Source organism: Sceloporus undulatus, chromosome 1 (genome assembly GCF_019175285.1).
Source record: "Sceloporus undulatus isolate JIND9_A2432 ecotype Alabama chromosome 1, SceUnd_v1.1, whole genome shotgun sequence".
Lineage (NCBI taxonomy): Eukaryota > Metazoa > Chordata > Lepidosauria > Squamata > Phrynosomatidae > Sceloporus > Sceloporus undulatus.
The window spans coordinates 514,380-537,961 of NC_056522.1; the positions used below are offsets into that span (position 1 = coordinate 514,380).

Genomic DNA, 23,582 nt, shown 5'->3' on the forward strand with positions numbered 1-23,582 from the left:
CTTGATAGTGTAGAGAGACTGAAATTGATTCTGTAGCTGCAAGCTTAGAGAATGTTCCCTGGTTTCCCTACTTCTGTGTGTGACCTTCCTCCAACTATCTCCTTCTGTTGTGTGTGAAGTGCCCTCCTCCTCCCCAGCAACTTCCTCTGTGTGTTTCCTGTCCAGGACCGTCTGTTCTGTTCTGGTCAGGACAACCTCTTGCTCCCTATGATGCTGAAGCGTAGCCGCCTGGACCTCCAGCTGCTGTACTTTCTCTTCTAAGAGGGCTACCAACTTGCACTTGGGGCAGGTGAAGTTCCCCATATCCCTAGGCAAGAAGACAGACATCCCACAAGTGTTGCAGGTGTCCATACTGAGAAGTCTTAAGGAGGCTCTGAAACAAAACTGTGGGCTTCCCCTGCTAAACACCAGTGTAAAGACCCCCTGATGGCTTGGCCTTTGTCCCCAAACTCTGTCCTTGAGTTCAATTCACTGGCCTTATAGTTATGTAGATTGGCTCCTTTCAGAGCAAGTCTCTGACTCACTTCCTCTGAGCAGAAGTAGCCACAAGCCCCTTAAGGGAAAAGAAAAGGGGGGAAATTAAAGGGCCCCCCTCTAACAATGTTTCCAGGCCAGTTCTCCTCTGTACTCTAAACCCTCCTGGACTATATAACAATTTCTTAAAAATAAAAATAAACGGCGTGCGCCTCCCCAGCATTTGAACAGAATTAGGCTTCTGGCCACCCCCACCAAGATCCACAGCAATATCCCAATTTAAAAGGTCAGATCTCACCAAAGCACATGGAGAGAGAAAACCAGCTTTCCTCCTGGAAAGAATGAGCTAGAATCATTGATGGGCTTCTGCTCAGTGCTTGACTTTCCATCACTCTTCCCCAACCCTCCAACCCCAGGCTACTCAACGGAAAGCAGCTCCACCTGCCCTGGTTCTGCTGAGCCAAGAGGAGTCAGCCCCAGGCGTACCTTCGTCCAAGTCGTCAGCATCTCCCAGCAGGTTAACATGGGGCACGGAGAGGGTCATCATCTCCCACAAAGTCAGCCCCAAGGCAAAGATGTCTGCCTTGTCGGTGATGACCCCGCCTTCCTCCAGAGCTTCCTTGGGCTTCCAGGGCTCGGTGCCAATGTAAACTGCCTCTGGGTCACTCACTGTGGAAAGAGAGCAGCCAAGTCAAATGCCGAGAGTAGCCCTGGTGGCACAGTGGTTCAATGCCTGCATTGCAGCCACTCACTCACAAACCATAAGGTTGCGAGTTCGATCCCAGCCAGGGGGCACAGGGTATACTCAGCCTGGCATCCTCCCATCGGTCGCTAAAATGAGTCCCCAACTAGCTTACACACTGTAAACCACTTAGGGAGTGCTTAAGTGCACTGATAAGTGGTATAGAAATGGACTTGCTATTGCTATTAGCCTTAGGGCCTGGTGTACATTTCCCAGGAGGAAAGGCTAGCTGCTCAAGACAGCTGCAGAGGCAGAGGGACAACAGGCAGGGAGGAAGGCAGGAGAAGCGGTCACTGGAATGGATGGTTGTGAAAACTGGGTGGGAGACCCAAGCGGCCTCTCCTGCTATTTACTGGGAAATCCATCATTCTGGGAATCGGACTTCCTTCTCCCCCCATTCCCTCTTCTCCCCTCTCAAAAGCCTTCACAAACTAGTCAGCCAGATTTGAAGGCATGCTGGTGAAACCTTAGAAGCTTCAGGTGAGGTGGGATGAGTAAACTTTCTAATGGTGGAGGGAAGGAGGGAGGCACTTCAGTCCTCTGCACAGCTGCTGCGTCCTTTGAGCGCATGACTCAATTTTATTTGCATGTAGAACCAATATCAGTATTTTTTTTAAAGCCTGAGAATCATAGTGTATACACAGCCTCCCATATAGCAGAGAAGGCCATGACTGTGGTTGGGAGAGGAGAGGAGAGGCTCATGGCCTCGTCCCCAGGCTCCTTCACTTCCCTACCAGTGAAGAAGGAAGCAGAGAACAGTGGGGCACACCAGTTACACACCAGAAACCTTCCTCTGGCTTTCCCTGTAAAGCATCTTGAAGGCGCATGGAGAGAGAGACAGGGAACTGATCAATGGGGGAGGCATCCCAGCCCCTGCCCACCTTTCCTGCATTGCCTTGCCTGCATTGGATGGACAGTTTTCAGCCCAACACTCACATTTCTGCTTTACAAACTGAACATCTAAGCGGATCTACACACAGTGGGCTTTCCAGCAGCACAGGACCTTTTCTCAGGCTTCCTTGCAATCTCTCTTGGCTGTTAGGCTTTTTGTTTGGGAAGGCTATGCACCTAGTTGCTTAGACACACCAGCAAAGGAGCTCGGTTTTCTCTGTTCCTGTTGGGATATAGCAACTTTGCATGCTAAGCCTTTCTAGTACACTGGTCCCCCGGGTTACGAAATACCCAGGTTACGAAATTTTCAGGATACGAATAAATCCCATAGGGATTTATTGTTTCGGCTTACGAAGGTTTTTTCGGGTTACGAAAAAACCCCTGCGCTGTTTCAAATGGAGCCGCGGCGCAGCCGCGGCTTTTTCCCCATTAGCGCCTATGGGCTATTCGGCTTACGAAGTATCCCGGGTTACGAAAGCGGCGGCGGAACGAATTAATTTCGTAACCCGGGGTACCAGTGTACTAGATCTCTATGATGCTTTTAGGCCAAGACCTTTTCTAGGAATGCATGTCAATGGTAGTTTTATTGTTTACTAGCAGCCCCTCCTCACATCCTGCTCTCATTTCCTGTTTACCATGAGGACACTTAATTTCCTTTGTCTTGGGTGAAGAAGACACAGATCAAGTCGCCATTACTAACTTGCTGACCAGCTCCTCCTCAGCATGTCCTTTGTGGAGATGGATGCATGCTGAGGGAGCATCTTTCCTTTGAGAGACATGGAGACTGTCTTCTACCTGATTTTTCCTGTGTACTTGTTCATACACATGATTTTGTAAGTAAACTTATTTTCCTTGTTCACTTTTAACCAAGTGACTGTGTGTTTCTTTTATTGGGGACACTGGGGGCTGGGAGAAAGGTCTGGAGCTAGTTCAACTATTTTCCTGCTCGCTCCTCACTCTTTTGCTGTGGGGAACTTTGCTAGCAAGACTAAAGTTAATCCTGCTTCTCCTTCCTGAGTTTCTAACAATTCTCAAGGAAGACCCAATATTCCCAACAGTTCCAATCCTCTACTACTGCCTGGTGTGAAAAGACCCTAGAAGGGACTGCAGCTCAGGCAGCATTGCGACTGCCTTCTCCCAGAGACAAAATAGTGACACAGGTTCAACCTACCCATCATATTTTCATCCAGAGGCAGTGAAACACCCACATCACAGATCTTTATTGACTCAAAGTCACCCTTAATGACAACATTGCAAGATTTGATGTCACCGTGAAGCAATTTCTTTTCATTGTGAAGATACTGAAAAGATAAGACAAAAGGGGTCAGTTGAGGGTCTTCTTGTTTCCAAAGGAATCTGGACACAGAGGGAAAGAGTGAGCCTAACTGCAGCCTCTCGAGGGCTCATCCGGAACGTCAGGTGCTCTTAAAGTGCAGAATTAGCAGACTCAAGAGCTACTTTCCTTGAGAAATCTGCTATATACAGTGCATCCACCTTTGAAGAGGTCACTTCTAAGGAGCAGTGATGGTTGGCATAAGCCCCAGAGTTTCATACCCTCAGTTTTACAGCCTTGGAAGGATAGGAACAGATGGAGGGGGTCCAGCCAATAACAGGAGGAGAAAGCTAATTTCTTTCAACAGCCTCTTCTTCTGCTACTGCCCCATTCTATGTCTTCCAAGACCTGCCATCGCATCTGTCCTGTCCTTTTCCATGTGGGCTGTAAACGTCTCAAGGCAGGGGCTACATCACCACCAAGCTTGGGCACAGGTTCCCCCATTTGTTTGTTTCCTCCTTGGATGGCCATGGATTTGTGTGTGTCCCTCCCTCGTGTATCTTTCCTGAGGACTTCTGGGAACAGCCCCCCTCACCCTCCCACCCCTTTCCCAAAGTATTAGGCCAAAGGAGTGGAAAGTGCAGCCCACGGTTTGCAAGGAGCCCCGATCTCTTTTCTGCATCTCCCAAAGACACCTGAAAAGCTCCCAGACTTTGCAGCAAAAAGTTGTCCCCCACCAACCACTTGATCTGCTGCAGCACTGCTATAAAACTTGGTGAAGTGGTTGGTTTCCCCTCCACAACCCCCTCAAGCCATGAAAAGCAAAACCAGAAGCAATGTCCCTCATGCGGCCCAACAGGGAAGGGCATGGGGTCAAAAATGCTCCCTTACTACTTTGCAGTAGTTGCTACTGTGGAGGTAGGTGAGCCCATCCGTCTCTTTCCCAGCGAGCCTCTCCTCCTAAGAGCCATGCTCTGATGTGCACCTGAAGAGACCAGACTGAGCTCCCAGTCTTTTGCCCGTGGCATCAGCACAAGCCCCAGAGGCTGGTTCCACGGCCTGAGGCAAGGGCAGGAGGCAGGGAGAACCTTTTCAACCAAGCAATGGTAGTTTGCATCCAGGTGTCCCATGCAATGTGCGCATCCTACCTTCAGCCCCCTTGCCATGTGCAAGGCAACTCGGAGGATGGTCGAAGCTGGGAAGGGGCCCTGGTGGTTGGCCTGCCTTTCTTCAATGAGGTCGTTGAGAGACTTTTCTCCCCCATATTCCATGGCAAGGCACATGCTTCCATCTTTGGCTTCGGTGAAGGCACGATACCCTGCAAAATGTCACAGGCACATCACATGATTGTTTCAAAGCCATAGCAACTACCCAGACAACTCAACATTTCCCACTTCAGGAGTAATTCAAGACTTCTGTGAAGAGGAAGAAGACAAGGTCGGAGCCTTAATATGTGAAATATATTTGTTTCCAGCCCTGCAGATCTACAATTCTTTATCCATGAATGCAACCATCCAGTTTGTTTGTTTGTGTGTGTGTGTGTGTGTGTGTGTGTGTGTGTATATATATATATATATATATATTCCAAAGAGCAAACATTGATTTTGCCATTTTATATATAAGGGACATTATTTTACTATGCCATTGTATTTAATGGGATTTAATATCCATGGATTTTGATTATCTGCTGGGCATTTTTTAAAAACCTTGGAACCAAACCCCGTTGGATACCAAGGGCTCACTCCACTTGTGTGTATGTTTCTTCAAACTGCCTCTTTGCAACCCCATGAATTTCATAAGGTTTTTCTTAGGCAATTAATACTGAAAGTCAGTCTTCCTCTGAAATGTAGCTCACATGATTTCTTGATGGTCCGACGTCCAAGTACTCGCTAGACCTGACCCTGCTTAGACTAAGATTGAACATAGAAGCTACAGCCCTCAGTGTACAGACCTTTAGCAAAGCTTCCAAGGCTTTCTGTCAAGCCTTCCCCTCTGGAAAATGAAGTTGTGTATTTTGATCCCACCGACTCTCTGCTTCACCCTATTGAATGACTGTTTTAGATTTGTGTAGTCTATATTGTGTTACTGGTTTTTATCTATTTTTATGATGTGTCTGTAACTGGTTTTAATTCTGTGTAAACCGTTTTGATCTTTTGGGAAAGCGGTATATAAATAAAATTTATCATTATTATTATTATTAAAGAGAAGAAAGGAGATTTCTGCCTGGCACCAAAAACCTGGGCATGTCAGCCCAGAAGAAAAGCCTTTAAGAAGAGTCAGAAGGAAGGCCCTTCCCTCACTCAGACTCACCCACGATGTTGGGGTGCTTGAGGTGTCTCAGAATAGTGGCTTCGTCATTCAGCCTCTTCTGATAGGTACTTCGCTGGCTGGAGTCACATTGGGGATTGATTTTCTTCACTGCCCAAGGAGAGCGAGAGGCGCCTTTGGGAGACCTGGAAAGAAGGAGCCTCAGTTAGGAGGGATCTCTGGACAGACTGGAAGCTCTGCCCCATTTTGAAATGGCCGAGGGCCAATACCTAGAACCTGAGCCTACCCTACAGGGGCTATTATTGAAGCTCAGCTCCCCCAAATCATGTTGGTCACCAAATCCAGAATTAGTTTGACTGACACATTTGCTGCAGCAACACTGTGAAATTTACTCAAAACCCTCTTGTTGGGCCCTCAAGTTTCATGTCTTCAAATCATCTAAGCTGCAGCCACACACCACACAGAACACGTTCATATGGGAGGCGCCATAATGAGGAGTCTCCATAGTAGCTGAGCTACTCCAGCAAGTGAGCCAAGCCACAGGAAAAGGTACCTGTCGCAAGAGTCAATCTCACGCGGACGTAATTCCAACATTTGTCCCAAATCTGGAGGCCAGGTAAACTCAGGGATAAACCATCCATTCTCCCCCAGCTTTTCTGGAAGGATAAGAGGCTCACACCCACTTCATAGCAATCTCAAACTGGTCTTTCCTGCCTTTTAAGACGCCATACCTTTTCATCAGGTAAACGCTGACTCCGGTTCCATAGCCAAGCTTCTGCATGAAGGGAGAGGCTGGAATGGTTACTGAGGGTGAAGGGCTGCCCTGTCCTGGATGGCAAAGAGAGAAAGAGACAATATCCAGGCTTTCACTTCCAGTAAATAAGCTTTTGTGAACACAACACAAGAATGCTTTTACAGGCCAAGGTATAGGAGGCTCAGAGTGAGGACCAGAATCCTGGACAATCAACCAGTCAGCTTGTTTAATAAAACAACAGAACTTTATGGAAGGTTCCAAGATCAGCCATGTCTCATCACCCGGCTTCTAAGCTGAGACTGACCCCTCCCAGCCAAAGCAAGGCATAAGTTCCCCCCCCCCTCCAAGCCAAAGCACTCCACCCCCAGCAAAAGCCCGCACAGCAGGACCCCTCCTTCCCAGCACTAGTTCCCATCCTCCATCCCTATCCCCTGAGAAACAAAACTGCATTCCAAGTCTCTGCAGGCCAGCCTCTCAAGGGCGGGGTACAGACTGCCGCCGCCGGTAGGTCCGCGGGGGAGCCGGAGCCTTCAGACGGCGCGGCTCCCGCGCAGACCGAAAAAGAAGCTCCAAAATGGAGCTTCTTTTTGAGTCGCATTTGTGACGTAGCGAGGCGCCAGGGGCGCACTCGCTACATCATAAAGGCTGCGACACATATGGACGCTCAGCGTCCGATACGTAAAGATGGCGGCGCCCGTATGAACAGGGCGCCGCCATCTTGTACGTATTCAATACATACTAGGGTTAGGGGGGTGCGGAAACACCGCCCCTTCCTAACCCTAGTACGTATTGTATACGTACTATTTGGCGGTCTGTAACCCGCCAAGGACACTAGATAACTCACGCCTGGACCAGCCTAGCACTACCTATCACCATCTACACCTGCTATGCGACGCGCAACCCATCCCCCAGCATCCAGAGTCAGAATACATCTGGTAGAAGACTTCAGGATTCTAACACTCTGCCACAGGCTTCCTGCATGAACCTGGGAGTTATTCCATGTAGTTATCATATATGATGACAGGATAATAATGCACTTGTCTTAGTAGTCTTTTGTCTTACTCCTGTTTTTCAGTCTAAACACTGCAGGATAGTAATGGTTCTGAACGACGCCAAGCCTTCCTTTGCTTTCTCACAGAGAAGCAAAACCACAAACCGTTGCCATTGTGCTGTACAACAAAAGCTGCAACGGGGAGGGATTCCACATGGCTCTTTTGTAATCTAGTCCTGAATTTGTGGTTGTCTCAAGGAATTAAGACTAAAGAAACTGGAGCCCAAGTACATAAACCCTCCTGAGCAGCCTAACTGTAGCGTCCTCCAGAAAGAAGGGCCCACAAATGGCGTCTGTGGATTCATCGAAGGCATTTGTGTGTCGCCTCCTGGACTTCTAGGGCTTCCAGGCGGATGAACAAATAAAAAGCAGTTAAAACAACACAAAGATAAGAAGAGTTTTGAAAAACACTCTAGAAGCAGTTTGAAAACAATCCAAGTCCTTCCAACAAAAGACCAGGCGAGTCCAAAAGAGACTGCAGAGACGGCTTTGGCTGCCCTGCGCCAGCGCTAAGGAACCCTGGGAATGGTAGTTTCTTGTGGCGCCAGAGCTCTCTGACAGAGAAGGCTTCCCAAGCTACACTTCCCAGAATTCCCTAGCACTGAGCCAGGGCAGTGAAAGCCCTCTCAAAGGGGATTATTTCTGCCGTGTGTTTTGGGCCATGGTTTAAGACTCAGAAGGGAATGTGCCTTTATGCCTGAGGCAAGGCACCAAGCACCCCCAGCCAGGGCTCACCTGACCTCCTTCTCTCCGAGGGCTTGCTGGGGGTCTTGAAGGCAGGTCCTGAAGCCATGGCTGAGAAAGATCTCCCTGCAAGGAAGACAGACAGACAGGCCTTACTCTGGGTCTCCTTTTGCAGAAGGGCTCCCTGCAGAGAGAGACCCTCCTCCAGGGTCCAAGGGCAGCTGGGAAGAAGGACGGACAAGGCCCTCCTCCTTGGCAGCAGAGGAGAGAGGGGCCCTTTTGGGAGATGCAAGGCCTTCCTCTGGCAAGGCTTTTTAGCACCACTGACCACAACGAGTGTCTTTGAGGTCCAAAGGAGGGCCTCTGAGGCGATGCTGCTGGGCATGTTTAGCCTGGAGAGGAGAGAGAGCCCTGCTTTAATGCCTGAAGGGAGGCCCAGCCCAGGAGGAGGGAGCAGCCTTGTCTTCAGGAGAGAAGGGAGCCCTGGAGGCAAGGATCCAGGCAAAGAGCTCCCACTGAGACAGGATGAGGAGGACCCTCCTGAGGCTCAGAACCGTTGGACCCAGGCACCGCTCCTTCCTCCTCCAGGGAGGCTCCTGCATGGCCTCTCTTCCCCTCCAGGCTTCCGGTGTCTATATATATCTCTGTGCGCCAGTGCCTTCAGAGGCCAGCCTGGCCTGGCGGTCTGGAGGCCAAAGGCCAAAGCCTGGGGGCCAGGCTTCCTGGCTCAAGGCAGGGCTCCCGGGAGGCCTCGCCTGGAAGCAGCAGCAGCAGAGCCCAGGGGCAGCGAGGGGCCGAGCGGGGCTGCTGCTGCTGCTGGCCCTCCTCTTCCCCTTCGGATGTGCAGCTCCAGAGGCAAAGCGTAAGGAGGAGGAACGGAGGCAGCTGCTCCGACGCTGCCTGGCTCGGAGGGAGTTACGGTGGACCAGGAGCAGGGGAATCCCGCGCAGCCACTCGGCTCCGGCTGCCCGCCCTCCGGACCCACCGCAGGGAAGCGCCTGCCCTCCAGACTGAGGCCTCGCGGCGGGGAAGAAGGGAGGAGGGAGAGAGGGCCTCTAGTCGCGCCCCTCAGACCTTGGTCTTCTTTGCCTCGGAGTTTTGAATGTGGGCGCGCGATGACGTCAGAGAAGGCGACGAGCGACGGTGGCCGACGAGGCCCGGAAGAGCAGCCGTTAAGGCGCTTTCGTACTTCAGCTCCCAGAAGCCTCAGCCGCGTTGGCCAATGGCCTGGGATTCTGGGAGCTGGAGTCTAAAAAAGGCCTCAAAGGGAACGGACCGTTCCAAAGCCAGGAGGAGGAGGAGGCGGCGTCCCTCCCTCGCCGCCCGCCAGTCCGGCCAGACGCCTCGTCTCTGTCGGCGGCGGCGGCGGCGGCGGCGGCTTGCCTTTCTCCCCTCAGAGCCGCCATTTCGGGCCCCTTTCCCCGAGAGCAGAGAACGTGGAGTCTGTCCGGCGTTGGAGCCTCGAGGAAGGCGGCTCTCTTCAGGCCTCGCTTCGTTGCTGCTGTTAGGGTTTATTTATAGAGCGCCGGACGATTGTTATTTGGTTTGGTTTTCATCTGTTTGTTTGTATATTTTTGTTGAATGAATGATAATTGTGTTTCAGGTATTCTAGATCTCTCTCTCTCTCTCTATCTCTCTATCTCTCTCTCTGGGGGGGGGGGCTCCACCCTCAGGGGGCCGGGCCGCGTAACGGGGTGGAGCTTCCACCCGCGGGGGGTGGGGGCCACAATGCTGGGGCGGAGCTTCCACCCGCTGGGGGCGGGGCGCTTGCTCTGCTCCCGTTCCCGACTCCCAGCTGTCGAGAGACAGCTAGAAGGGTGTGGGGGGGATTGGGAGAGGGGTGACCAGGCGCGCGCCTGCTCTTCCTGCCCTCCTGGCCCCCAGCTGCCGCCCAGAGAACCATAAGGGGCCCATGAGGGGCAGGACAACAGGTGCAACGGGCCCCTGCTCCTTTCTCGGGGCGTTTGCCAGGCCTGAGGTGTCCTCCGAAGGACATCTCATGGCTGCCAAAGCCCTGTGGGAGGAGGAGGCATGTCCGTGCCCCTCTCTTCCTGGCCCAGTCCTTCGGCCGACGGGCTCCAAGGGCCCTTTCGGCCGAAGGGGAAGCCGAAACTTACTCTCCTGTGAAAGCAGACGCTTTTAGCATTGAAAGCACTGAAAATACACAGAAAGGCACTATGGAAAATCACACTGTCTCACCTCAGAAAGACTGCATGTCGTCTTCCTCCGATCCTCCTGCTCCTTCCTCCTCTTCTCCTCATTCCTCCTCCCTCCCGCCCTCCCTTCCGTCCTCCCTCCTTTCCTCATCCTCTCCTTCTGCCTTCCTCCCTGCTCCTCCTTCTCTCCGGCGGACTCCCTCCTCCTTCTCTCCAGGCCCGCGGCTGTGGAGCAAACTCAGGCTTGGGGAAAAGGACGAGGGGACCCCCGCCTCCCTCTCCCCGGCCCGCGGCCCCACTTCCTCTCCCCGAGCTCTCGAGGGCCAAGCTTCCCCACAGGGCGGGGGAAGCCCAGCGCCGGCTGCCCCACGCCTTGCCCCCCAGCCCCGCAGAGCAGCAGAGACGGCCCGGAGGGGCGGGAAAGGCCAGAAGCCAGCCCTGGAGGGGTGGGAATGGGCGCGCTGGCGCGGAAATCGGGGCAGGGCTGGCCTGGGGCCACTCCTACGGGTTTTTGCTCGCGGGCCGGATGTGGCCCGCGGGCCCATAGGTGGGCCGACCCCTGTTCTAGATGTTTAACAGACTCTCTGTTTAAATGAATTCTGCCTCCCAGATCTTTCCTGGGATTGATGTCAGACTAACTGGACGATAATTGTTGGGATCCCCCCCCCCCCTTTTGAAGAATGGGACAACGTTTGCCCTCCGCCAGTCTGATGGCTCTCCGCTTCTCAGGAGTCCCTCAAGACTATTATGTGCCATGGCTCCGATATGAATTTGCCAGTTTCTTTAATACCCTGGATGGAGTTCATCTGGGTCCCGGAGACTTAAATTCATTTAGATTAATAAGGTGTTCCCTACTATCTCGTTACTTTTCTGGCCTCTGCTCCAGGATCTTCAGGTTAGCCCCTTTCCTGTCTGAGAAGACGGAGGCAAGAAGGTCCTTGAGTAATTCTGCCTTTTCTCTGTCTTCTCTAGCATTTTGGCCATCTTCTCCACGCAGTGAACCTACCGTGTCCTTCTTCGTCCCTTTGCTGCGGAAATCCAAAAAAGCCCGTTTTTGTGTCTTCTTAACCTCTCTAGCAAGCTGGTTTCAATGTTCTGCGCGTGAGCTTTTTCTGAGTTTCCCTAAAATGCCGCTATTTCTGTGAATTCCTCTTTGGCTGATTTCCCCCTTTTTCCATGTCTTATACATATTCCGTTTCATCAAACTTAGCTCCGTTGAAAGTTTCTTAGTCATCCCATCCTGGTTTCTTGAAGACTTCTCCCCGTTTTTTCTTTCTCAATGGAAATGTTGAATTGTGCCTTCAGTTAATCTCCTTTTGAGAAAGTCCCATCTGTCCTGAACTCCTTTATCTTTAGTATTTCTGACCATGGAATCGCCCTCATACAATTAAATACAAATAAAGTGAAAAAAAAAAAAAAAAAAAAGAAAAATGTTAATGAAATCCTCTCTCCTAAAGTCTAGATGCGTGTCTGACGCTGCCTGGCTTATCCTTTCCATTGTATTACAAACTCCAGGAGAACATGGTCACTGTCCACCTAATGATCCCACTACTGAACCCCATTAACAAGTCGCCTTTGGTTAGATCAGATCCAAAAAGCTGAACCCCTTGTTTGGCCTCTTCCACCTTTTGGACCATGAAATAGTCTTCCAGGGCAAGTGAGGAATTTGTAGGCCTTGAGGATTTGGCTGAGTTTTGACTTCCAGCAAATATCAGGGTAGTTGAAGTTGCCCATCCTACGAATCTCTCTTTTCTGACTGGGTGGGTCAGCTAGAAAGGCATCCATCCAACTCCGCAGTCTGACTTGGGTCGTAGTAGACTCCACCCGTAACATCCTTCTTGTTGCACTCCCCGTTGTTCTTAATCCAGATGATCTCCACCTGGCTTCCATGATTGATGTCCCTGGATCTCTTCTCTGGTGTAAATATCTCTGACATATAGTGCTATTCCTCCTCCCTTTCTTGTTTTGGCCGATTGCGTCTTAATAAGGTTATACCCCTCTATTTTCCACATTTCCAATCATGAGAACTCATCCACCGGTTCATGGGCCTATTGTTTTTTTTATATCATTTTGCTTTGTTGTACTAGGAGTTCGAGTTCATCTTGCTTATTTCCCATGCTCTTGTGCATTATGTAGAGACATTTAAGACCAGGTGTTCCCTTTACGTGCTGCCGGGGCAACATTTTGCCCTCCCATGAATGGGGCCTTGCACGGTTTGCCTTTTCCCTCTATGACAGTGACTATTTTCCCTCCAGCCCTTTTTTGCCTTCAAGAATACCGTCTCTCCCCCAACATAGCTCAGGTTTAAAGCCCTCCTGTCAAATTCTTGAGGCGATTGGGCAAAAATGTTTTTGCCAACGGGCATGAGATCAACCCGTCCGTTGAAGAAGTCCCCTCCCATGGACTGCAGCCCATGGTCCAAGAATCCAAAGCGTTCTTGGCGGCACCATCTGTGGAGCCAGTTGTTTACATCGCGCTATTATTCCTCTCCCTTCCTGACGTGCCCTTCAAACTGGCAGAAGAGAGGAGATGACAACCTATGCATCCACCGCGTTGGCAGCTTCCCTACCTCATCATCCCTTATGATGTTAGGAAAGGCTATGCCTTTGCATATCAGTGGCTCCCACATGAACCAAAAGAAAGGGGTAATGGTCAGTAGGCTTTGACGCAGTCGTGTCAGGCCTCTCTGCTTACATCAAGGATCTTTGCCCGCAGGGAGACAGCACACCTCCCGAGACATCTTGTCAGCCCACATACAAATGGGTCAATGCCTCTCAGCAAAGTCCCCGACGACCTCCACATCCGCATCCTCTGAGGCTTAGCAGCGACCTTCCCTTGGTGGAGCGCTCAGGGTCCCCCTGCTCGGTCCCTGAGGTCGGTCCCTGCCCTGCTGTTTCCTCATCATCCTTGATAGTGTAGAGAGACTGAAAATTGATTCTGTAGCTGCAAGCTTAGAGAATGTTCCCTGGTTTCCCTACTTCGGGTGTGACCTTCCTCCAACGTCTCCTTTGTTGTGTGTGAATGCCCTCCTCCTCCCCAGCAACGTCCTCCGGTGTTTTACTGTCCAGGACCGTCTGTTCTGTTTCTGGTCAGGACAACCTCTTGCTCCCTATGAATGCCTGACGTAGCCGCCTGGAACCTCCAGCTGCTGTACGGTCTCTGCTAAAGAGGGCTACCAACTTGCACTTGGGGGCAGGTGAAGTTCCCCAGATCCCTAGGCAAGAAGACAGATCCCCCCATCCCACAATGTTGCAGGTGTCCATACTGAGAAAGTCTTTAAGGGGCCTCGAAACAAACTGTGGCTTCCCCTGCTAAACACCAGTGTAAAGACCCCCTGATGGCTTGGCCTTGTCCCCCAAACTCTGTCCTTGAGTTCCAATTCTGCCTTATAGTGTATGTAGATTGGCGCCCTTTCAGAGCAGTCTCTCTCACTTCCCTGAGCAGAAGTAGCCACAAGCCCCGTAAGGGAAAAGAAAAGGGGGGAAATTAAAGGGCCCCCCTCTAACAATGTTCCAGGCCATCTCCCTCGGTACTCTAACCCTCCTGGACTTATAACAATTTCTTAAAATAAAAATAAACGGCGTGCGCTCCCAGCATTTGAACAGAATTAGGCTTCTGGCCACCCCACCAAGATCCACAGCAAATCCCAATTTAAAGGTCAGATCCTCACCAAAGCACTGGAGAAGAGAAAACCAGCTTTCCTCCTGTAAATAATGAGGCTATAATCATTGATTTTCTTCTGCTTTCAGTGCTTTACCTTTCCATCACTCTTCCCCAACCCCTCCAACCCCAGGCTACTCAACGGAAAGCAGTCCACCGGCCCGGTTCTTCGAGCCAAGAGGAGTCAGCCCCAGGCGTACCTTCGTCCAAGTCGTCAGCATCTCCCAGGCAGGTTAACATGGGGCACGGAGAGGGTCATCATCTCCCACAAAGGCAGCCCCAAGGCAAAGATGTCTGCCCTTGTCCGGTGAGGACCACCCGCCTTCCTCCAGAGAGTCCTTGGGCCCAGGGCTCGGTGCCAATGTAAACTGCCTCGGGGTCAACTCACTGTGAAGAGAGCAGCCAAGTCAATGCCGAGAGTAGCCTGGTGGCACAGTGGTTCATGCCTGCATTGCAGCCACTCACTCACAAACCATAAGGGGTGCGAGTTCTCGATCCCAGCCAGGGGGCACAGGGTAATAATAAGCCTGGCATCCTCCCATCGGTCGCTAAAATGAGTCCCCAACTAGCTTACACACTGTGAAACCACTTAGGGAGTGCTTAAGTGCACTGATAAGTGGTTAGAAATGGACTTGCTATTGCTATTAGCCTTAGGGCCCTGGTGTAACAGTTCCCAGGAGGAAAGGCTAGCTCTCAAGACAGCTGCAGAGCAGAGGGACAACAGGCAGGAGGAAGGCAGGAGAAGCGGTCATGAATGGGATGGTTGTGAAAACTGGGTGGAGACACAAGCGGCCTCATCATGCTATTTACTGGGAAATCCATCATTCTGGGAATCGGACTTCCCTTCTCCCCCCATTCCCTCTTCTCCTCTCAAAGCCTTCACAAACTATCAGCCAGATTTTGAAGGCATGCTGGTGAAACCTTAGAAAGCGTCAGGTGAGGTGGGATGAGTAAACGTTCTAATGTGGAGGAAGGAGGGAGGCACTCGGTCCTCTGCACAGCTGCTGCGTCCTTTGAGCGCAGACTCAATTTTAATTTGCAATGTAGAAACCAATAGCGTATTTTTTTTAAAGCCTGAGAATCATAGGGTATACACACCTCCCATATAGCCAGAGAGGCCATGAACGGTGGTTGGGAGAGGAGAGGAGAGGCCTCATGGCCTCCGTCCCCAGGCCGCCTTCACTTTCCCCCCTAAACCAGTGAAGAAGGAAAAAGCAAAAAGAGAAACAGTGGTGCACCCAGTGACAACACACCCAGAACCTCCTCCTGGCTTTCCCTGTAAAGAATCGTAAGGCGCATGGAGAGAGAGACGGGAACGGATCAATGGGGGAGGCAGCCCACCCCTGCCCACCTTTCCTGCATTGCCATTGCTGCAGTGGATGGACAGTTTGTTTTCAGCCCAACACTCACATTTTCTGCTTTACAAACTGAACAGTAACGGATCTACACACAGTGGCTTTCCAGCAGCACAGGAACTTTTCTCAAGGCTTCCTTGCAATCTCTCTTGGCTGTTAGGCTTTTTGTTGGGAAGGCTATGCACCTAGTTGCTTAGACAACCAGCAAGGAGCTCGGTTTTCTCTGTTCCGTTGGGAATATAGCAGACTTGCATGCTAAGCCTTTCTAGTACAAATGGTCCCCCGGGGTTACGAAATACCCGGTTTAAGAAATTTTTCAGGATAACGAAATAAATCCATAGGATGTATTGTTAGGCTTAACGAGGTTGTTTTCGGGTTAAGAAAAAACCCCGGCGCTGGGTGTTCAAAGGGAGCCGCGGCGCAGCCGCGGCTTTTTCCCCATTAGCGACTATGGATAATTAGGCTTACGAAAGTAGGCCCGGGTTACGAAAGCGGCGGCGGAACGAATTAATTTCGGAACCCGGGGTACCAGTGTACTAGATCTCTATGTGCTTTTAGGCCAAGACCTTTTCTAGGAATGCAATGTCAATGGTAGTGTTTATTGTTTACTAGCAGCCCCTCCTCACATCTGCTCTCCATTTCCGGTTTACCATAGGACACGAATTGCCTTTGTCTTGGGTGAAGAGACACAGATCAAGTCCGCCATTACTACTTGGCTGACCGCCTCCGCCCAGCATGTCCTTTGTTGGAGATGGATGCATGCTGAGGGAGCTCTTTCCTTTAGAGACATGGAGACGTACTTCTACCTGATTTTTCCTGTGTACTTGTTTCATACACATGATTTTTGTAAGTAAACTTATTTTCCTTGTTCACTGTAAACCAGTTGACTGTGTGTTTCTTTTTATTGGGGAACTGGGGGCTGGAGAAAGGTCTGGAGCTAGTTTCAAATATTTTCCGGCTCGCTCCCTCACGTCGTTTGCTGTGGGGAACTTTGCTAGCAAGACTAAAGTTAATCCTGCGTCTCCGTCCTGAGTTTCTAACAATTCTCAGGATGACCCAATAAATTCCCAACAGTTTCCAATCCTCTACTACTGACTGGTGTGAAAAGACCCTAGAAGGGACTGCAGCGCAGCACATTGCGACTGCCTTCTCCCAGAGACAAAATAGTGACACAGGTTCAACCTACCCATCATATTTTCATCCAGAGGCAGTGAAACACACACATCATCAGATCGTTTATTGACTAAAAGTCACCCTTAATGACAACATTGCAAGGATTTGATGTCACCGTGAAGCAATTTTTTCATTGTGAAGAATACTGAAAAGAGAAGACAAAAGGGCAGTTGAGGGTCTTCTTGTTTCCAAAGGAATCTGGACAACAGAGGGAAAGAGTGAGCCTAACTGCAGCCTCTCGAGGGCGCATCGGAACGTCAGGTGCTCTTAAAGTGAAGAAGGAGCATACTCAAGAGCTACGTTCTGAGAATCTGCTATATACAGTGCATCCACCGTTGAAGAGGGTCACTTCTAAGGAGCAGTGATGGTTGGCATAAGCCCCAGAGTTTCATACCCTCAGTTTTACAGCCTTGGAAGGATAGGAACAGATGGAGGGGGTCCAGCCATAACAGAGGAGAAAGCTAATGTCTTCAACAGCCTCTTCTTCTGCGACTCCCTTCTATGTCTTCCAAGACCTGCCATCCGCATCTGTACCTGGTCCTTTTCATGTGGGCTGTAACGTCTCAAGGCAGGGCTACATCACCACCAAGCTTGGCACAGGTTCCCCATTTGTTTGTTTCCTCCTTGGATGGCCATGGATTTGGTGTTGTCCCTCCCTCGTTGTATCTTTCCTGAGGAACTTCTGGGAACAAAGCCCCCCTCACCCCTCCGACCCCTTTCCAAAAGTATTAGCAAAGGAGTGGAAAGTGCAGCCACGTTTTGCAGGAGCCCGATCTCTTTTCTGCATCTCCCAAAGACACCTGGAAAAGCTCCCAGACGGTGCAGCAAAAAGTGTCCCCCACGCAAACACGTGATCGGCTGGGGCAGCAACTGCTATAAAACTTGGTGAAGTGGTTGGTTTCCCCTCCACAACCCCCTCAAGCCATGAAAAGCAAAACCAGAAGCATGTCCCTCCATGCGGCCCAACAGGAAGGGCATGGGGTCAAAATGCTCCCGTACTACTTTGCAGTAGTTGCTAACTAGTGGAGGTAGGGGAGCCTCCGTCTCTTTCCCCAGCGAGCCTCTCCTCCTAAGAGCCCATGCTCTGATTGTGCACCTGAAGAGACCAGAACCTTGAAGCCCCAGTCTTTTGCCCTGGCATCAGCACAAGCCCAGCGGCTGTTTCCCGGCCTGAGGCAAGGGCAGGAGGCAGGGAGAACCTGTGTCAACCAAGCAATGTAGTTTGCATCCAGGTGTCCCATGCAATGTGCGCATCCTACTTCACCCCTTGCATGTGCAAGGCAACTCGGAGATGGTCGAAGCTGGGAAGGGGCCTGGTGGGTGGCCTGCCTTTCTTCAATGAGGTCGTTGAGGACTGTTCTCCCCCATATTCCATGGCAAGGAATGCTTCCATCTGTGGGCTTGGTGAGGGCACGATACTGCAAATGTCACAGCCAGCCTGATTGTTTCAAAGGCCTAGCACTACCCAGACAACTCAACATTTCCCTTCAGGAGTAATTCAAGACTTCTGTGAAGAGGAAGAAGACAAGGTCGGGCTAATATGTGAAATTATGTGTTTCCAGCCCTGCAGATCTACAATTCTTTATCATGAATGCCAACCATCCAGTGTGTGTTTTGTGTGTTGTGTGGGGGTGGGGTGTGGTGTGGTTATATATATAATATTATATATAATTCAAAGAGCAACTTGTTTTGCCATTTTAATTAGGGCTTTTTTCTTGCTTGTATTTATGGGATTTATATGGATGTTGGTTATCGCTGGGCATTTTTTACCCCTTGGCCACCCCGTTGGATACCAGGGCTCACTCCACTTGTGTGTATGTTTCTTCAAACTGCTCTTTGCACCGCCTGTTCATAAGGTTTTTTCTTTAGGCATTAATATGAAAGTCAGTCTTCCTCTGAAATGTAGGCTACAGGATTTCTGATGGTCCGACGTCCAGTACTCGCTGACCTGCCCGCTTTAGACTAGATTGACATAGAGCTACAGCCCTCTGTCGACCTTTAGCAAGCTTCCAAGGCGTTCTGTCAAGCTTCCCCTCTGGAAAATGGAAGTTGTGTATTTTGATCCCACCGACTCGCTGCTTCACCCTATTGATGACGGTTTTAGATGTGTGTAGTTATATTGTGTTACTGGTTGTTATCTATTTTTTGTGTGTCTGTAATGGTTTTTATTCGGTGTACCGTTTGTCTTTTGGGCGGTTTAATTTTTCTTTGTTTTTTAGGGTGGTTTTTCTGCCCTGGCACCACCTGGGCTGTCCAGCCAGGGCCTTTGGGTCGAAGAGGCCCGTCCTCCTCAGCTCCCCGTGTTGGGGTGCTTGGGTGGTCTCGTAGTGGCTTCGTCATCAGCCTCTTGCTGTGGTACTTCGCTGGCTGGGTCACATTGGGGATTGATTTTCTTCTCCTTGCACTGCAGGAGAGCGGGCGCCTTTGGGAGACTGGAAAGAAGGAGCCTCAGTTAGGAGGGATCTCTGGCAACTGGAAGCTCTGGCCCCATTTTGAATGGCGAGGGCCAAACCTAGAACTGAGCCTACCTACGGGGCTATTATGGAAGCTCAGCTCCCCCAAATCATGTTGGTCACAAATCCAGAATTATTTGATGCAGATTTGCTGCAGCACACGGTGAAGTTACTCAAAACCCTCTTGTTGGGCCTCAAGTTTCATGTCTTCAATCATCTAAGCGGCAGCCAACACCACACAGAACAAAGTTTCATATGGGAGGCGCCATAATGGGAGTCCTCATAGTAGGCTGAGGCACTCCAGCAAGTGAGCCAAGCCACAGGAAAAGGTACCTGTCGGGCAAGAGTCAAGCTCACGCGGAGGGGGGGGGGGGGGGGGGGTAATTCCAACATTTTGTCCCAATCTGGAGGCCAGGTAACGCAGGGATAAACCATCATTCCTCCCCCAGCTTTTCGGGAGGATAAGAGGCTCACACCCACTTCATGCAAGCTCAAATGTCTTTCTCCTTTTAAGACGCCATACCTTTTCATCAGGTAAACGCTGACTCCGGTTCCATGCCAGCTTCTGCAGGAAGGGAGAGGCTGGAAGGGGTACGGGGGTGAGGCTGGGCCCTGTCGGGATGCAAAGAGAGAAAGAGACAATATCCGCTTGCACTTCCAGTAATAAGCTTTGTGACAAACACAAGATGCTTTTACAGGCCAAGGTTATAGAGCTCAGAGTGAGGACCAGAATCCTGGACATCAACCGTCAGCTTGTTTAATAAAAACAGAACTTTATGGAAGGTTCCAAGATCAGCCATGTATCATCACCGGCTTCTAGCTGAGACTGATTTTTGTGTCGTTCTGTCTTTGTGAAAAAAGATAAACCCCTCCCAGCCAAGCAAGGCTTTTCCACCCCCTAGCAAAGCCTGGCGCAGCGGACCCTCCTTCCAGTCACGGTTCCCATCCTCCATCCCTATCCCTGAGAACAACTGCATTCCAATTCGCTGCAGGCCAGCCTCTCAAGGGCGGGGTAGACTGCCGCGCCGTGTCCGCGGGAGCCGAGCCTTTCAACGGCGCGCTCCCGCGCGACGAAAAGAAGCGCCAAATGGAGCTTCTTTTTGAGTCGCTTTGTGACGTAGCGAGGCGCCGGGGGCACCGCTACATCATAAAGGCTGGCACATATGGACGCTCAGCGTCGATACGGAAGATGGCGGCGCCGTATGAACAGGGCGCCGCCATCTTGTACGTATTCAATACATACTAGGGTTAGGGGGGTGGGCGGAAACAGCCCCTTCCTACCCTAGTAGTAGTGTATACGTACTATTTGGCGGTCTGTAACCGCCAAGGCACTAGATACTCCCCTGGGACCAGCCTAGCACTACTATCACCATCTACACCTGCTATGCGACGCGCACCATCCCCCATCATCCAGAGTCAAGTACATCTCAGGGGTAGGCAACCTTTTTGAGCCGGGGGCTGGGTTGCTGTCCCTCAGACAACTGGGGGGCCAAAGCCAAAAAAATAAATAATTAAATACTTTTTTTTAAAAAAATTAACTATATAAATAAACCGGGACAAATGTAGGACAACATTTTCAAATGGAGGACACTTTTTTTTTAAAAAAATGGAAGACACGCGAAAAAATTTGCTGATTTTTTAAAAAATGTGAAGATAAATGCATGTTTCTGAGGCTTCTATAGACAATTGCCCCCCAAAGGCCCCGGCGGCAATTGGAGGCAGGACCGGGCTGGGGCCGGTCCCAAGGCCTCGCCGGGCCACATCCGGCCCGCAGGCCACAGGTTGCCTACCCCTGGTCTATCTCTATCTCTGTAGCGTTTCCTAGATTGTCCGTTTTGTTTCATTTCAATTCTGCCTGATGTCCTTTATAAAGAAAGCGCTTTATAAAGACAGTTTAATAACAATAATGATGATGATGATGATGATTGTGTCCCTTTTGTTTTGGTTTCGTTCCAGGCCCAGCTCTTCACCTGAAAGGAAGGAACGAGGCCCTTGGCACCGTCCTCCGATCCATCCTCCGTCCGATTGCGTTCTAATGGCATCTTGTTATGAATCTCCCCAGTTCAAGCGGCGGAAGGACGGAGGGTCTTGCCGGGAGCCCTCTCCCCAAAAGCGAAGCTGAGCCTGAGAGCCAATGGCCCAGACCGGGAGCCCCTTCCAGCCTCCTGGCTCCAGACCCAAGTCGTCCTGCCAGGCCTGGCCAGGGAGGAGGGAGCCCCGCTCCCCCAGCCGCCTTCCAGCCTTGCTGTGCCACAAGGAGCCATGCCTTTCGGGGGAGAGAGACGCTTGGCTGGCAGAGGAGCCTTAGGGCACTGGACCTCCCTATAAGAAGGGAAGGAAGCTGGGACTGGACCCATCAAGCCCAGATCCTGATACCCAAAAGGCCTGGAGTTCCCCTCCTTTCCAGGCAAGGGCTGCTCCTTAAAACGTCCCCAAAACAGAGAGGGAGAATGTCACCAAAAATAAAAGGTTGGAGAGGCTGTAAAGGCAGAGGAACCAATGCCTCAGATCTGCCCATTCCCTTCAGTCCAACAAACCAGTCTTCTCTGGGATAACAGCAAAGCTTCATTTCAGCAACCAAAGGAAGTTAGCAGCTTGCGTAGTACATACAAAGCAATACCCCTTTCCCAGGGTTTGCAGGTTTCCTCCCCGTTTGCCCAGTCCCCAAACGTTCGCACATCCAGGCCTGCTCTCTCCTGCCGCCGCCGCCGCCGCCGCCCTTCTTTCGGACCCTGCCATTCCTTCCCATGAGACCTGGCTACAGCGAGTGCCATACATTGGTCCTTGTCCAGCCAGCGTTCTTTCCCCTCCCTGCCATGGACAAGCACAACATGCCCCACCATAGGCTACTGCATAGCCCCCTCATAGTCATACATGATCTGAATGCTGCTCATTGCGTAAACATGAAATCAAAAACAACAACAGCCAGATACAGAAACCAGTAGCATAACAGAAGGAAGGAAGGAAGCAATAACTCTTTATGGCAGGAACTGCTGGGAATATGGACACTGTGTGCAGATGTGGGTTTCTGCTCCTTTTTGGATGACAGCCATTTCTACAATCCCTGTCCTAGACTCTTATTATAATCTGTGTTTACAGGTACAAAGAAAGATGTGAAATACAAAGAACTGACCTGCTTCTTTCCTGCTGCTTCTAGGGGTTGTCAGTACAAGCCCAAAGGCCCCTGTTCCCTGGCTTCACGCCGTCCAGTTCAGACGACAGGTCAGAATCCCAGTGGCCAGGCTGGACATGGATCTGGTGGACCCAGCCCAGTCCCAGGGAAAACAGACTTTACTCCAGGTCATGCTAACCCCTGGTTTGCCATGGAGTTTCCTGGAAACCCCAAGGGAAACCCCAGCTGTTTCTACACATCACACACACTCTCTCTCCTTACATTGCCATTGATGGTACTGAGAAGCCCCCCATAACCACGTCTAATGTGGAAAGGGGCTGCTCAATGCCAGCGATGGGCATGGCAAAGTAAGGAGCTTGCGTCGGTAGCGGGTCATGGTTTGGCGCAGGGATGGGCATGTAAACCCCCCCCCCATCCTTATGCTGTCCCTGGGACTGACCCAAGTGAGCACCGGGACCAGAATCGCACAGGATCAGCCCCTGCTCTCCTGGCCCATCTGCTCAGTGCCTAGGTTAGGACTCACTAAGAATGGGAGGACAGGGGAATTAGCAATAGCATTTACATTTCTACCTGCAGGGATCGAACTCACAACCTTGTGGCTGCAGGACTGCACCGCCAGGGCTCCTTCTTTGAGTCTTTCTTGGCAAAGTGAGTTGGCATGGCTGTGTGGGACCTGAGCAGAGCAGCGGAGGATAGGAACTCTTGGAGACGTCTCATCCACAGGGTCACCGTGCATCGGGGCCGACTCGAGGGTAGTTAACAGCAACAGCATGCTAAGGTAGGACAGTAGCAATAGCATTTGCCTTTCTGTACTGCTTCATAGTGAACTCAGTACAGTGCTCTTAGTGGTTGACAGCATGTAAGCCAATTGCCCCCAACAAGCTTGGGACTCATTTTACTGACCTATGAAAGGATGGAAGGCTGAGGAGTCAACCTTGGAGCCCTGTGGGGATCGAACTCACAACCTTGTGGCTGCAGTATAGGCATTTAACCATTGCACCAGCAGGGCTCTGTTACACATTGATAACGGATGGCATAGGATCTGAGATGTTTTATTAATACAATAACTGCCAGATAGAACACATAATATATAAACCTTTCTCAGAGAGATGATCTCCCTTTATAGAACACCCTGACAGCTCTCAGACATTGAATCCAGTGGCTCAAGACCTGGGTCTCTGGAAGACCGTCATATGCAAGGCCTCATATTAATTCACCCTGTCATTGTCATTCATTGCTGCTGCTTTCACTTTTATATCCTCTTCCATCAGCATCTTTTTTTGTCTCATCTCTCTTTGTTTGTTACATGATTGCGTTGGATTTGTTAAATTGCTAGCTATTAAATTTGAATCTATCTCTCTACGTAAAACCAATAATTTTTTAAAAGAAGTCTTACATTACTCCTTAATTGTCATGAATATTCTGAGCAATCTTTTCTCAGTCTGCTTGCCAAGATAGTAGAATCATAGAGTTGGAAGAGACCGCAAGGGCCCTGATCCAGTCCAAGCCCTTTAT

General features: G+C 50.7%; 1 protein-coding gene and 1 long non-coding RNA gene across 5 annotated transcripts in view; one reads left to right on the forward strand and one right to left on the reverse strand.

The window, feature by feature from the left end:
- Window positions 1-9,262, reverse strand: part of PBK (PDZ binding kinase) — a 14,712-nt gene extending 5,450 nt beyond the window's left edge. Inside the window, exons 1-7 of one of the 3 annotated variants that reach the window (XM_042449217.1) lie at window positions 9,212-9,262; window positions 8,189-8,263; window positions 6,380-6,476; window positions 5,691-5,833; window positions 4,529-4,698; window positions 3,279-3,408; window positions 961-1,143 (exon numbers count right to left, since the gene is read on the reverse strand). In XM_042449217.1, coding sequence (XP_042305151.1) covers window positions 961-1,143; window positions 3,279-3,408; window positions 4,529-4,698; window positions 5,691-5,833; window positions 6,380-6,476; window positions 8,189-8,246 — 781 coding nt within the window. In that variant the 5' untranslated portion in view covers window positions 8,247-8,263; window positions 9,212-9,262. Of the gene's footprint in view, window positions 1-960; window positions 1,144-3,278; window positions 3,409-4,528; window positions 4,699-5,690; window positions 5,834-6,379; window positions 6,477-8,188; window positions 8,264-8,465 lie in introns of all 3 variants that reach the window. The other 2 variants (XM_042449199.1, XM_042449208.1) reach the window with 2 other exon arrangements.
- A 154-nt stretch (window positions 9,263-9,416) lies between these two features.
- Window positions 9,417-23,429, forward strand: LOC121921326. Of its 2 annotated transcripts, none has more exons than XR_006101897.1 (2): window positions 9,417-9,740; window positions 20,891-23,429. It is a non-coding gene; the product is annotated as an uncharacterized LOC121921326 (long non-coding RNA). The 2 variants fall into 2 exon arrangements; XR_006101896.1 differs by having other exon boundaries at window positions 9,417-9,640.
- The last annotated feature ends 153 nt before the right edge of the window (window positions 23,430-23,582 follow it).